The 13,166-nt window shown below is 37.2% G+C and overlaps 1 protein-coding gene across 8 annotated transcripts in view; it reads left to right on the forward strand.

Annotated features, from left to right (window-relative positions):
- The window catches only part of KDM4C (lysine demethylase 4C), a 425,827-nt gene that overhangs the window by 298,676 nt on the left and 113,985 nt on the right, over window positions 1-13,166 (forward strand). For 6 of the 8 annotated variants that reach the window (XM_009188789.4, XM_021927833.2, XM_021927834.2 and 3 more), the window contains one exon: window positions 1,322-1,430. The exons of the other annotated variants lie outside the window; for them this stretch is intronic. In XM_009188789.4, the coding sequence (XP_009187053.1) occupies window positions 1,322-1,430 (109 nt within the window). The remainder of the gene's footprint in view (window positions 1-1,321; window positions 1,431-13,166) is intronic. 8 annotated transcript variants of the gene reach the window in all.

A 13,166-nucleotide genomic window follows, 5' to 3' on the forward strand; every position in this document is an offset into this window, starting at 1 on the left:
ATGATTGTATATCCCTATAAGGCAGTAATAACAAGTTGGGATAGCAGTGGGGCAGGTACTCCTCAGTTCACCATGATTTCCTGGTATATGTGTATTTGCTTACATTCCGCCTGGCCCCCTGGGCACTGGAGTTAGGACTCCTGGTGTAATGTAATGGTGGAGTTAGCATAATTCTTTACATGTGCACATGTTTCTGATTGCTGGGAAGGAGGAGTGAAGGTATTTATCATTATTACATTAATGAAATTTGTTGTAAGGAGCTGTAGGGTTTGCTTAATTTTTGAAAGATGATGTTCTTCCACAGTCCTGGTTGATATGATTTGCACTATACTAAAAAGTCTTCACTAGTTCTTGGATATTGCACTGGATGCCATACTGTGAGATGGTTTAGGTGGTTCCTGTATAAAGACAGGTGATAAGAAGTTTTCTTTCTGTGCTTGGACCACAACAAAAAGAAGTAGTGTTTTCTATAGAATGATAGTATTTATTTCAGTGTGGAAGAATGCCCTGGTGGGGTTGATACTTGTTTTCTCTTCCTGTGGTCTTGAAAGACAGGATAGAGTCCGATGCTGTTTGAGTGAAGTAAATATGCTTTGGCTTAAAAATATGTTGATGGTTTTGACAATTCTTTCAAGATCTCTTCAAGCCTCATGATTCTGTACATTTATTTTGGGATATAACATTTATGAGACATTTAATAGTATTAATGAGAAAGTTGTCATTTTGCAGAAAGTGAAAAAAGTAGGAAACCAGGGTACAACATAAACTTCATTTCTCTTTGTCTCTGGGTCTCATTGATTATAGTAAGATTGCAGCGAGAAACAATATAATTAAAGATTAGCATTAATTCTTTTGGAGAACTTTTGCTACTTGAACAAATTTGCTTCATGACATTTGTATTATTTAAAAAGGTTATATGCTATACTCAGTTCATACCTTTTATTAATTGAACTAATCTCTTGGCACATATTGATTAGCTTAAGTACATTAAGCACATGCATATTCCAGCATCACGTGAAATAAGAAACCTACGTTTCAGTGTTTTGCAGATCAAGTGTAGAAAAATATATGCACTTTGATAGGATAGAGTACTGGGCCTTTACCAGCTCTTCATGGCACAATGTTGTTGGGCAGCTGTGGTACTGAGTCTGTCCAGGTATCATTCAGCAGGTTTACAGTTCGGAATCTGTTCGTGATGGATTTAGGCTTTTGGCTTTCTTGCTCATCTGTGTATTTCCCATCTGTGAGAACTGGCATCACCAAGTTGAAGTATGTAAGTTTAGGGAACTTTTGTTTATGTTTAATGTCTCCTTTCCTGTAGGTGGGCCCATGTCATGTGCGCCGTTGCGGTCCCAGAAGTTCGATTCACTAATGTCCCAGAAAGGACACAAATAGATGTAGGCAGAATACCTTTACAGAGGTTAAAATTGGTGAGTGGCAAAGCTTCTTTTTTATCTCATAAATCAGTGTTAATTTCAAGTTCTGAATTTTTCCATTAATGCACACATTCCCAAGATATATTTTCTCCTAGCTTCCTTTTACTTTTCTACCCTTATTTTCCTTTAACCTAAATTTATTTATTCTTACACAATCTTTTCCTGTTGTATTGTAAGTCTGCATATAATCTTCCTCAAATTCTGTCTGAAATGAGGAAAAAGATAGTAATACATTTCCTGAATTAATGTGAACTTTCAAACTATAGGTTATCTGGTAAGATTTGTCAGTATTGGAGCTGAGCCATCTAACTAAATTGTTTAGATTTTTCTCACTTTTCTCACTTGACTCTCTTTGGTTGGTCTTAATCTAGCAAAATGTATCTAACCTAATTTCATTATCTCTTCTCCAAGAAGAGACACACAGAGAAATAAAGAGGCTTTTATTTTTACGAAAATATTTTCTCACTCTTGAATAGGTACAAGTCACTTAATAGGCCAAACTCTCTGACTTGTTCAGAAACTGTGTAAAAATCTTCCCGTTGGTTTCTGTTAAGAGTATTTTTCATTGAAAATATAGGTCTTTATTGTCTTTAACATTGAAGTAACTTTGTAGTTTTGTTCAATTATGAGCCAACAGATCTTTAGTTTAGACCCTTATATTGCATATACCTAATTAGAACATTCCCCAGAGTACAACTGCATGACCTTAATGTATTGGAGCACGTCTTACAGGTGGACCTAAAACTCTAGAATTGCCTGAGTCCTTGTTTTCCACTGAAGGTCTTTCCACTGTACTGCATCTCAGGCACCATCGCTATGACTGTTTCTTCTTGACTGTTGCTTGTTTTCCCACTGTTCTTTGCCCCAATGGGGAGCTGGGTGTGCCATCTCTGGGCCTCTCTTGCAGGAACTCACAGTCTAGTCTCCTGTATTTTGTTTTCTGAGAAGTGAAAGTGAACACTGTTATTTGCCATCATACCTCCATCAAGAATTTCACTTCACTAGGAAATATGTGGGCCTTTCACGGAACTGAAGATTGCTGTGGGCTGATGTGAGTGTTGGGCTTAGGATGCTTAGCATGTGTAGTTGGAAGTTTTGTATCCTAAAATGGAAATGAGTGGGGCATTTAAATGGCTTTCTAGAGGTCACAGTGACTGTCAGAAGAAGTAAGAAGGCAGTATAATTCTTCAGCTCCTGGACTTCCATAGGAAAGCTTAAAATCTCATACCCAGATTACCCCCCCCAAAAAAAAAAGACACCAAAAAACAAACAAAAGGTTTGTAAGAATTAGGACTGTAAGACATGATATCCAGAAAACAGTTGAACTACCACATGTTAAATAATTTAATGTTTAGTGTGACAAATATTAACAAATGTTAACATTTCAATTTTTTTTTCCTGATTATAAAAGTAATATATATTTGTCAAAATCCTATCACCACCTTTTAAAATCACCTTTGTGTCTGCATTGTTACCAGTGCAGTACCCTCAGAGGGAGTAGTCACTGCTCTTGAGGCTGCCTCCACGGGCCTATGTCTTGGCTTCTCTAGTCCATAAATGCTTCCTTAAAGATTTAACGTTACCTGCATCAGTCCCAAAGGGTTTTTGAGAGAACAGCAGGGAAGGGCAGCAGGATTATTTCATCCACAGTCAGGCTGTTATGTCTAGAATGGTGAAGCTTGTCGCTTTCCTCACAATGCTGTGCTTCATCTTGATCGCGCATATCACAGGTTTCTCATGAAACGTTTCCATCCTTAAATGATCGGTACCTTTAGAAGAGCATGTCTTAACTGAATGTCGGATCACCTAAAATCTATTCAAATGATAACATAGAGCTGTGGTTACAGATACAAACTGAGATCTGTGAAATATTTTTGGATGAAAATAGCAGCCTATAGACCAGATTATTTTTCATATAATTTTATATTTATGGAAAGTTTCTTAGAATGATCCTCATCAAAATGCTTATAGTCGTTATCTTTAGTAGAATAATAATACGAGGAGCAACTTCAGTTGGGGGGAAGAATTACTCAGTTTGTATGGCAGGGGCAATGACCAGAAGTCTGGATTCTTTTTCACCAAGAGTCCTCAGGAAGGAATCATCATCCTTGTGAGTCCACTGCAGTCCGTCGTCTGTGCCCCAGTCTTCACTGACGTTCCGTGGTGATCAGACTCAGAGAGGCTGGCTTTGAATAATACAGTTTACTTATGTGGGGAATGAAGCACACCTTTCCAGGGAATAGGATGCTCTGCCTGTATGTTGTTAAGGGTACACTTTCCTGACATAGGCATTCTTCTGAAGTTTAAATGGTAATCTAACAAGTTTATGGCCGGCAGGAAAGCAGAGTAGTTTTGTGTGGTATTTCATCCAGGCCAAAGTAAGTCCAGGTAAGCTATTTTATTCTGCCTATTTCATAAATATATATGTGTCTGCTAGTGTCAGTTTCAGTATTTTTTCTGGAGCTGTGGGCATTCCTTTTCTGAACTCGACTGTCCACTCTGCCTTCCTGTTCATACAACTGGAAAATAATAAGAATTGTTTAGATATCATAATCAATTTATTTCACCAAACAATTATCACTTATCTTGCCATGTAGTGTACATTTTGAATAAGACACAGTTTTTGTTCTCTCAGCCTTGGCACTATTGACATTTTACAGCAGATAATTCTTTGTTGTGGAGGACTGTCATGTGCATCATAGGATTCCAGCATCCTTCACCAAACAGGCATTGCCAGCCATCCCCTGGGAGGCAAAATCACCCTCATTTAAGAACCCATGGGTCTACAGCGAACATATAGACAGAAAGAGAACATTTTCAATATTTGCCATTTTTACAGAATATCTTGGTTGGAAGAACTGAATTCAAGACTGACAGAACAGAAATTATTAAATGTTTTGAAAAACAATCCTGGAATTTTTTTCTTTTTTCAAATCGAAATTTCTTTTTCGTCAGCAAAGCAATAAAGCCTGGTAACATGTGAATATTAGCTACTATGTACTTATTAATCATATAGTCTGATTTAGCAATTTAACATTACCTGTTCTTGCAGAAATTGAACAACCAAATTGAATACTAATAGAGTTTCACCTAAGATTAAAATTCTGTGATATATGTGTATGTGCACATAGTAGTCACTGAGTAAATATTTATGAAATGAATAAAAGGCAGTAAATCATTATTCATTATTTGTGCTTCAGGCTTAAAATGACTGTGGCTGGAGAAGTGTGAGCAGACAATAACAAATGGCCTGTGCCTTTCAACGGTTTCTCCTTTAAATGTAACGGTAGAGAATTCACACATGTCTCTGCATACTGCTCTAAAGCAAGGCATTATTTAACTTATCTGCATCACAGGGGACATATGATTAAATTGTAGAGCCCAGCAGTACTCCAGAGAGCCTATGAAACATGCATGCAGTACTCGTCTTGTTGTTTGAAAATTCTGATCTTGGAACTTTTGGTCAGCTGGGGATTGAAAACCGAGTGGACAAGTGGTTCATCCCTGAAGCAGCAGCAAGGGCTGCATCTCTTCAGTACCCACCAGGTGGTGCTGCTGCACCAGTTTCTTACGTTGCTCTTAAACTGCCACTTCCCTTCTCTAGTGCCTCACCAGGGCTCTGGCCACACCTGCAGACAGAGAGAGAGCACGAGCGAGAGATTGTTGTACACTGGGGTGCTTTAGCCCAAGGGATGGCAGTAGGGCATCGAAAGTGCTGCTCGTGATGCATTCGAAGTGTTGAATTCCAAAGGGGACAGCTTTTTAGTTTAGTTTTTCATTTAGCTGTATAAAAAGAGCTGCTTTCCCTTGGGGCAAGTTAGAGTTTTTCTGAATAAGTAATAAACAACAGTAGTAAAAGCTAGTAACTGCAAGAGGCTAATAGAATGACTGGTAAGCGTAAGTTTAAAATGTCTTCCAATATATGAAGGCTGTTTATTTTTAAAATGCTCATTATTAGCAGTCTTTCTAGAATATGAAATACTGGAATTTATGCAGAGGTATTTGAATATTTTGGTAACACTGTTGTTAGTCTTTTATTTATTCAGAGTTTCAGCCTACAACTTTTGAAAAGCTCCTCTGTTAAATTATTTGTGCAAAGAGAATTTTGTGGAGGATACAGGAAAGGATTTGTTTACTTGAGCAGATTTTTCCTCTTATGTATAATGGCCAGTTTTTAAAAAATGACGACAAATGGAAAACAAGTCTTTTGGTGCTCTTCTGTGGATTTGTTGATCCCAAAATGGTGTGTGCTTCATGGAGATCCTTAGCTCATCCAACCACCTTGCTTGATAATGTCACGGGTGTGGCTTTTGTTCATCATACAATTAAATGGACAACAATGATGGCATTAGACTTATCTTCAAGACATTCTGTTTTCTTGTATTTCTGTGTCCAATTTTAAATACTTTAATAATTAACTTTTAAAAACCTAAAACATTTTAATGAAAAATAATTTTGGCTGTAGTGATCTCCATCCAATTAAATTTGTTTTTTCTTTCCTTTTCTTTAACAATATTTCACTTTTGTGTGGAGTAATTAAAGTAATTGCTGCCCAGCTAAAAAAATGCTACAGGTTGCTATCCAAAACTACCAGGTTGTTAAGTAGAGTCATCCTGTTACAGGGAAGAAATAAAAATGTTAACAAATCTTAAGAAATGAAAAGTTAGCTGAATGGGCTAAGGACTGTCATATCCTTAAATGACCTTCCCTTAAATTTTATAATGAAATCTAAGCTTTTTACGGTGATCTGCTTCCAAACCCTACCACCTTCTTCCTTCTGTGTGATCAAACAACAAAAACATCATTTGTTATCTCTAAAGGCCCATCCTTAATTCTTCTTCCTGATCATTTTTAAATTGTAAAAACAAAATAGGCCATTCTATCTTAATGTGTGTTTTCCTAAAGGAAGAACCAATCCTAAAGGAAGAACCAGTTTCCCTGTCAGCTTCAGGATTCTTCTGATATTTAATGCAGGTTTTATATTATAGTATTTTTATTACCTGCCCGTTAGAATAAATTGCTTTGCTTCTGAATGACTTCACTGTATGGGAAAAGTAATCCTTACCGCAAGTCCTATTACTGCAAACCCCTTCCCTGTGCCCTGCAGCACCTTCTCTGTTCACCAAAAGAATATGCGAGGATTGGCACTTCGTAGTACAATAGGAGGCTACTGAGGACATTTCCTTCTTCCCATGTAAGTGTGCTTCAGGGATAGCCCGTCTAGGGATTTGTGTGAAGTCACAGGTGATTGGTGTGCCTGAGGCACTTGGAGGACTTGAAAGAAAAGAATTAACCCCAGGTGGTATAGATTTAGAATTTATTCAGAATTTTTTCCTTTTCTTCTTTCTGTCTTGTTTTCTCTACTAGTATGATTGATTAGCCATAGTCATAACTGAATCTCTGGAAGAAGAGCAAAATTGTGCACAGACAAAACAAAGAAACCTCGAGATGTATAAAACACATATTAAGACAGAATGGCCTATTTTGTTTTTACAATTTAAAAATAATCAGGAAGAAGAATTAAGGATGGGACTTTAGAGATAACAAATGATGTTTTTGTAGTATGATCACACAGAAGGAAGAAGGCGGTAGGGTTTGGAAGCAGATCACCGTAAAAATCTTAGATTTCATTATAAAATTTAAGAGAAGGACATTTTAAAAATCTAGCAAAAGGAATAAAAATATAGTATGGATTTCTGGTAGTTGCTGTATGTTTACCATGAATGTTTATTGTATACATTGATCATTTCCTGCAGCTTAAATTAATTAAAGATCTGTGGTATTTTTGTAAGTAAGCTAGCAAAGCAGGTTTGTGGGCTTTAAGAAATCTTAGGAAGTTGTAGCAGACCCTAAATGCAACCATTAGTTTTAAATACTCTATTTGGAGATAAAGTTTTCAAATAGGCTGTTGTATGAATATTTAAATATTAAATCACATCTTTCAGTGCAGTGGATGTCTGTTTTGATTGCCGTCATTGCATAAAAAAACTTGGCATTGAGACCAGCCTGGCCGACTTGGTGAAACCCCATCTCTACTAAAAAAACAAAAATTAGCCAGGTGTGCGTGGTGCTTGCTTGTAGTCCCAGCTACTCGGGAGCCTGAGGCAGGAGAATTGCTTGAACCCGGGTGGCGGAAGTTGCAATGAACCGATATCGTGCCGCTGCATTCCATCCTGGCGACAGAGCGAGAGTCCATCTCAAAAAAAAAAACAAACAAAAACAAAAAACTTGGCATCGTTCATTGGTCACAAATGCATCTGTCCTCACAGTGGTGTAGCATGGTGCCTTTGGTTTCTGTATCTTTATTCCTTTCTAGGATTTTTACATTTGAAATCCTATTTCTACAAGCAAATAGAGGGAGAAATGAATTTTGGAATAGCAGAATTTGCCCCTGGGCACTTGATGACCTCTGATTTGTATTTGACAAGTGCACGAAGCACAGGCACAAGTGTTCTCTGAATGAAGAACATTATTTTGAAAAGGAATTTACACTGCAATGATGACTGAGCTACAAGCCTTTCAGTATCTGGCTGAGACCATACTATTCTGCTTAGAAGCCTCTGTACACTTTAAAATTTGTACCTGAAGGCAAATAATAGTGAACTTGAAAGCCAAAGATTATAGTTTTGAAAGGTACATCAATTCTGAAAATAGAGTAGTTTCACTGTGATATTCCATCTCAAGAGTTGAATCAAGGGGGAAAAATACAATCACGCTTCCTGTTTCTTAGATGAAGGCGCATGTTCTCTTGCTAACTTGACTCATGTTATCAGATGTACTGAATACTAAAAATAGAATTATTAAGAGATAAAGATGGGCTCTGCCTCTTGTGCTGTGAGATAACTCAGAGTTCTATTTAGTTAATGTTATAGCAATGTTCATGAGCAACTTGGCTTTCTTTCTAAAGGAATCAAGGTTGTATTTGACAGGGCCTCTGTTAATGCATTTTAGGAAATGTAGAGACATTGATTATCTTTCATCATGCTAAAAGAAAAGAAGTGGTGTTGTAAAGGCAATCAGAAAAAGTCATTATGGTCCACATTAACTCATGTACCAATTTATTCACAGGCTCAGGTATTTTTAAAGATGGATAAGTTCTAAGAAAATAATAAACATTGACAATAATGAGAAAACTTATTGCTTAAACAGTGATCAGTAATGTTAATGTGCACAAAATGTGCTTTGAATAGTGAACTATTCTAAAGGAGGAGTAAGAGATACTATACTACAGATGAGATGGTTGTGGTATGATATATGGTGTCCTATTATTTAATACGGCCAGTATAAAATTATATAACATCATTAAGATAATGTCTTCAGGATTTCAACATACACATGTCTCCAACTTTGTAAGGTTTTTAAATAAGTGTAGTGCAAAAAAAATAGTACATTAGTAGCTGTATAGTACTTAACTGTCAGAATGATTTGCTACAGGGACTAGATCCTATTGCAAGCTGTCAAATTTGTATATTGCTGTAATACCAAACCATAAAATCTTTTGAGTAAAATGGAAAATGTCAGATGGGCATGACTACAAATAATATACTTTCTGAAGGCTGTAGATGTCTATAGGAGGAAATGTGTAAATGCATGAAATGTTATCTTGTTACTATGGATTTTTCTTTATCTGTTGAGAGAAAAACTGTGAGGCAAAAGGAAATTGATTGGAGCCTTTAAATTTTCAGTTTTGAAGTCATTTTTTCCCTGAGGACTAATTTAAAAAACATTATTAGACAGATAAGTAGAACTTCAGATAATTCATGATTAAAGAGTGTTGTGAAAAAATATTCTTATTTTCTTACTTGCATTGCTGAATGGTCCAGTTTTTTCTGATCTTGTCTGTGTGAGTAGTGATTACTGACGGATCTTTTAATTGAGTGAGTGAGCCAGGCTGGAGTTTCAGAGACAGGGTCACTCCTTTCACTCTGGTACTGCCTGGGTCAATACCAACAAACATACCAAACTGAGGCATCTGTTAGACAGCTCTAAACAGTCTGTAGGGTTTTGCTTGGTCAACAGTGATTGAAAGCAGAGAGATTATAGTTTTGGAAAGGTACGGTCATTGTTGTATAACAAAGAATTCATTATTCTTTGTTTTTCTGAGAAGAAGGGGGTCAGGACTTAGTTACTTTTCTTTGTTTCATATTTTAATGTAAATTAGGTTATTCATTTCCTCAGAAGGGTATGTTTTAAAAATCCACAAAAAAAGCTTTTTGTGTAAAGTGAGAACATTTTCATACTTGGAGTTATAATTTCACTGTGGTATATTTTAGGTGTGGTCCCACAATTAAGTGAGGTCTTTAACATGAGCTCCTGGTTAGACACAGATACTAGGACTGTTTTAGCCAGTCATGGACTGGATTTATTGATCTCAATATCAAAGTTTCTCTGCATTCATCTGTATCACGCTTTAGATCACGTAATTATAAGAAGCCTCCCTTCGGTTGAGATGGAGAGTGCAGGCTCTGGGTTAAGACTGCCTGAGCCCTGTATCCTCCACTTGGGCAACCTTGGCTATGCAGATTAACCGTCTGAAGCTCATCTGTAAACTATGGTGGTTGTGAGGATGAAATGAAAACGTTAACAGTCTGACATATAGTTTGCACTCAAAGAACGTTAGCAGTATTAGCTATTATTCTCTTAAGTGATTTTTTTCCCCTTTATTTTTCTAACACTGTTACGAACATAACTGTATTTTAAACAGCCTCTGGGCAGTTTGTAAACTACAGGAATTTTCTTTGAATGGAGTCCCATTAAACTGGAGTGTTCTGTCATCTCCAAGGGAGCAGGGCATAGAAGGGCTCTTGTGCAAAAATCTGAGATTTCACCAACTTCCCCTGCAGTTATTGCTGAAAACCATACGATGAATAGGTTGATATTCTCTAAAACAGAAGTTCAGAAATACAGCTCTTGCTTCATGTTGAGCACGGAGATTGCATGTTGAAAAGCAATCTTGTTCAGGACAGTTTTGCTAAAAATGCCATTTCCTCGCATGGTGCAGCTGGGAGTCTTAAGCAGTTTGGGGCCTAGGGAATGACTGTGACCCATGAGTACTGCTATTTACCAGGATACCCTCTCATCCATTTCTGGCTTTTTCTCCCTTCTTGTAGAGGAAATGAATTGGACAGCCTCTCAGAAGGAATTGGGATTCTTTGAAAGCACAGGGGCCAGCAGTCAGAAGAGTTCAGTCTCTGCTATGGTATCTTGGCTGAGCCATTTTGCCTTTGGGGGACAAATCACTGTTTGGAACAGAACTGTGGTTCTCAAAGTGTGATCAGCAGACTCTGTTTCCAAGCCCTTTTCAGACATCCTAAGGCGTTTAATTTTCGACTAATGATGCAAGTGCAACGGCTGGTGAAGCTACTGATGTGGCAGTAAATAAGAAACAGCTCTTCTAGAAAAGGAGAAAAAAGCCCCTCATTTGTAGTGTTTGCAGATTTCATTGGTTGAAATACTCTCACTATGTCCAGTTTCAAACTACCAATATGATGTGAGCCAGCTCTCAAAATTCTCGAAGATCTAGCAGTCACTCTCAGGAGCTTGTACAAGCTTGCCGCAGCTCACTGTTGAAAATGGCTGGCACTTACCATACATCAAACCAAGGCATCAAATTGCACTAGTAACCATTGTATTCTCCAATGCCATGCACCTGGCATTAAAAAAAAAAAAAAAAAAAAGGCCAGTTTCACTTAAGAAGGTCCTTGAAATTTAAAATGGTTAATTATATTAAGTCTTGATTCTTGAATGTGTGCCTTGTTTACATTCTGTGCGATACGATAGGAAATACACTTTGAAAGCACTTCCACTACCTGCTATAATATATCATGGCCTTGAGGTAACACATTTTAGTGATAGTTTGAGTTGCATGCTGTACTACCAGCTTTTTCATGCAACTTTTTTTTTTTTGGCTATAATGAATGCCAAACAATAATTACTTTGATTTATGTATTTGGCAGACATTTTCTAAAAAGTGAATGACAAGATTTGTTGCCTGTGATAGAATTTGAGCTTTCTATGTGAAAATTGGAATTTTAGAAAATTTGTATCCATCAGTGTGATAATTTCCCAGTACTTACAGGCCTTTTAAATGAGATCAGTGGTGATATTAATTAATATAGACTTTGATATTTTGTCATGAAATATGCCAACGTTTGGAAGATTGGTGTAACTCAGAGTATTTTCTGTTTTTTGTTTGTGTTTGGAGCAGGGTCTTGCTGTGTCACTCAGGTGGGAGTGCAGTGGTGCCATCACGGCTCATTGCAGCCTCTAGCCCCTGGGATTAAGCGATCCTCCCACCTCATTTAAAACTTTTTTTTTGGTAGAGATGAGGTCTCACTGTGTTGCCCAGGCTGGTCTCGAGCTCTTCTGGGCTCAAGCAGTCTTCCCGCCTTGACCTCCTGAGTAGCTGGGATTACGGGACTAAGCCGCTGTGCCCAGCCCTTGAGAGTATTTTCTAAATGACCAATGCATGATGTTACCAAATTATGCCTGGGTAAACTGTCTGTTCCAAATGCCTGATAGACTAGTGGATTTTAAGCTACCATAGTACGTAGTATGAAAAGTTAATTACCTTTAGGAACTACCATTTAAGTTTTGTTGAAGTATCATGAAGAATGTCCGTGATTATCTGGAAAGGTTATTAAAATACATCTCCTTTTCCAAGTATTTATGTGTGTGAAACTGCATAGTCTTCATGTACTTAAACCAAACAACATATTACAACAGATCAAATGCTGAACCAGATATGAGAATCAAACTCTTTTCTATTAAACTAGGCAGAGATTGGCAAAAATTTAAAACAGTGCCACTCTTCAAGCTGTTTTTTTTTTTGTTTTAGAAAATACAGTTATTTTCATAAAAATACTTTATTACGTAATGGGTTTGTTATTTTTAAATGAACTCATAAATATTTAAAAAAATTTTCAGTTTTAATTTCTAATGTGAAAAGTATGTTAGATAAAGCCCACATAAATCGAAGTTATTTGTGATCCTTAATAACATCTAAGAATATAAAGGAGTCTTGATACCAACAAGTTTGAAAACCACTGGAATAGAGAGGGAATCCCCTCATAATATAGTATCCTTTCTTCTTCACTCCAGTGTTCTCACATTCCTTGCAATGATTTTGTTTATTTATTATTTATGATATGTTGCAACTTTTCAGGTGGAAGGGAATCGTTCTGTCTTCCACCATTTTAGGCACATGGCCTTTGCTTTCTCTTGTTCCTTATTTTAATGTTGTTGTCATGGATTTTTTCCTTCTTACTGGTAAGAACGTGGAGAACAGAGGAGAGGGACAGCTATTGCATACTGTCTGTATACCTTGTTACATATTTGGGTTTACTGATTTCTAACTGCTTCCTATGAATTTAATTTGAAACTGTTAACTGTTCTTTTCCCTTTCTCTTGACCCAGTAGCTCCTAGGATAGAAGCTGGTGAGTAAATACTAATTCTAAATCAGGGACGACATTTTAGCAGGATTTTTTTTTTTTTTTTTTTTTTTGAGGCATAGTCTTGCTTTGTTGCCAGACTGGAGTGCAGTGACGTGATCTCGGCTCACTGCAACCTCCGCCTTCCGGGTTCAAGCGATTCTCCTGCCTCAGCCTCCTGAGTAGCTGGGACTACAGGTGCGTACCACCACACCCGACTAATTTTTGTGTTTTTAGTAGAGACAGGGTTTCAACATGTTGGCCAGGATAGTCTCCTGACCTCGTGATCTGCCCGCTTTG

This window comes from Papio anubis, chromosome 13 (genome assembly GCF_008728515.1).
Source record: "Papio anubis isolate 15944 chromosome 13, Panubis1.0, whole genome shotgun sequence".
NCBI lineage: Eukaryota > Metazoa > Chordata > Mammalia > Primates > Cercopithecidae > Papio > Papio anubis.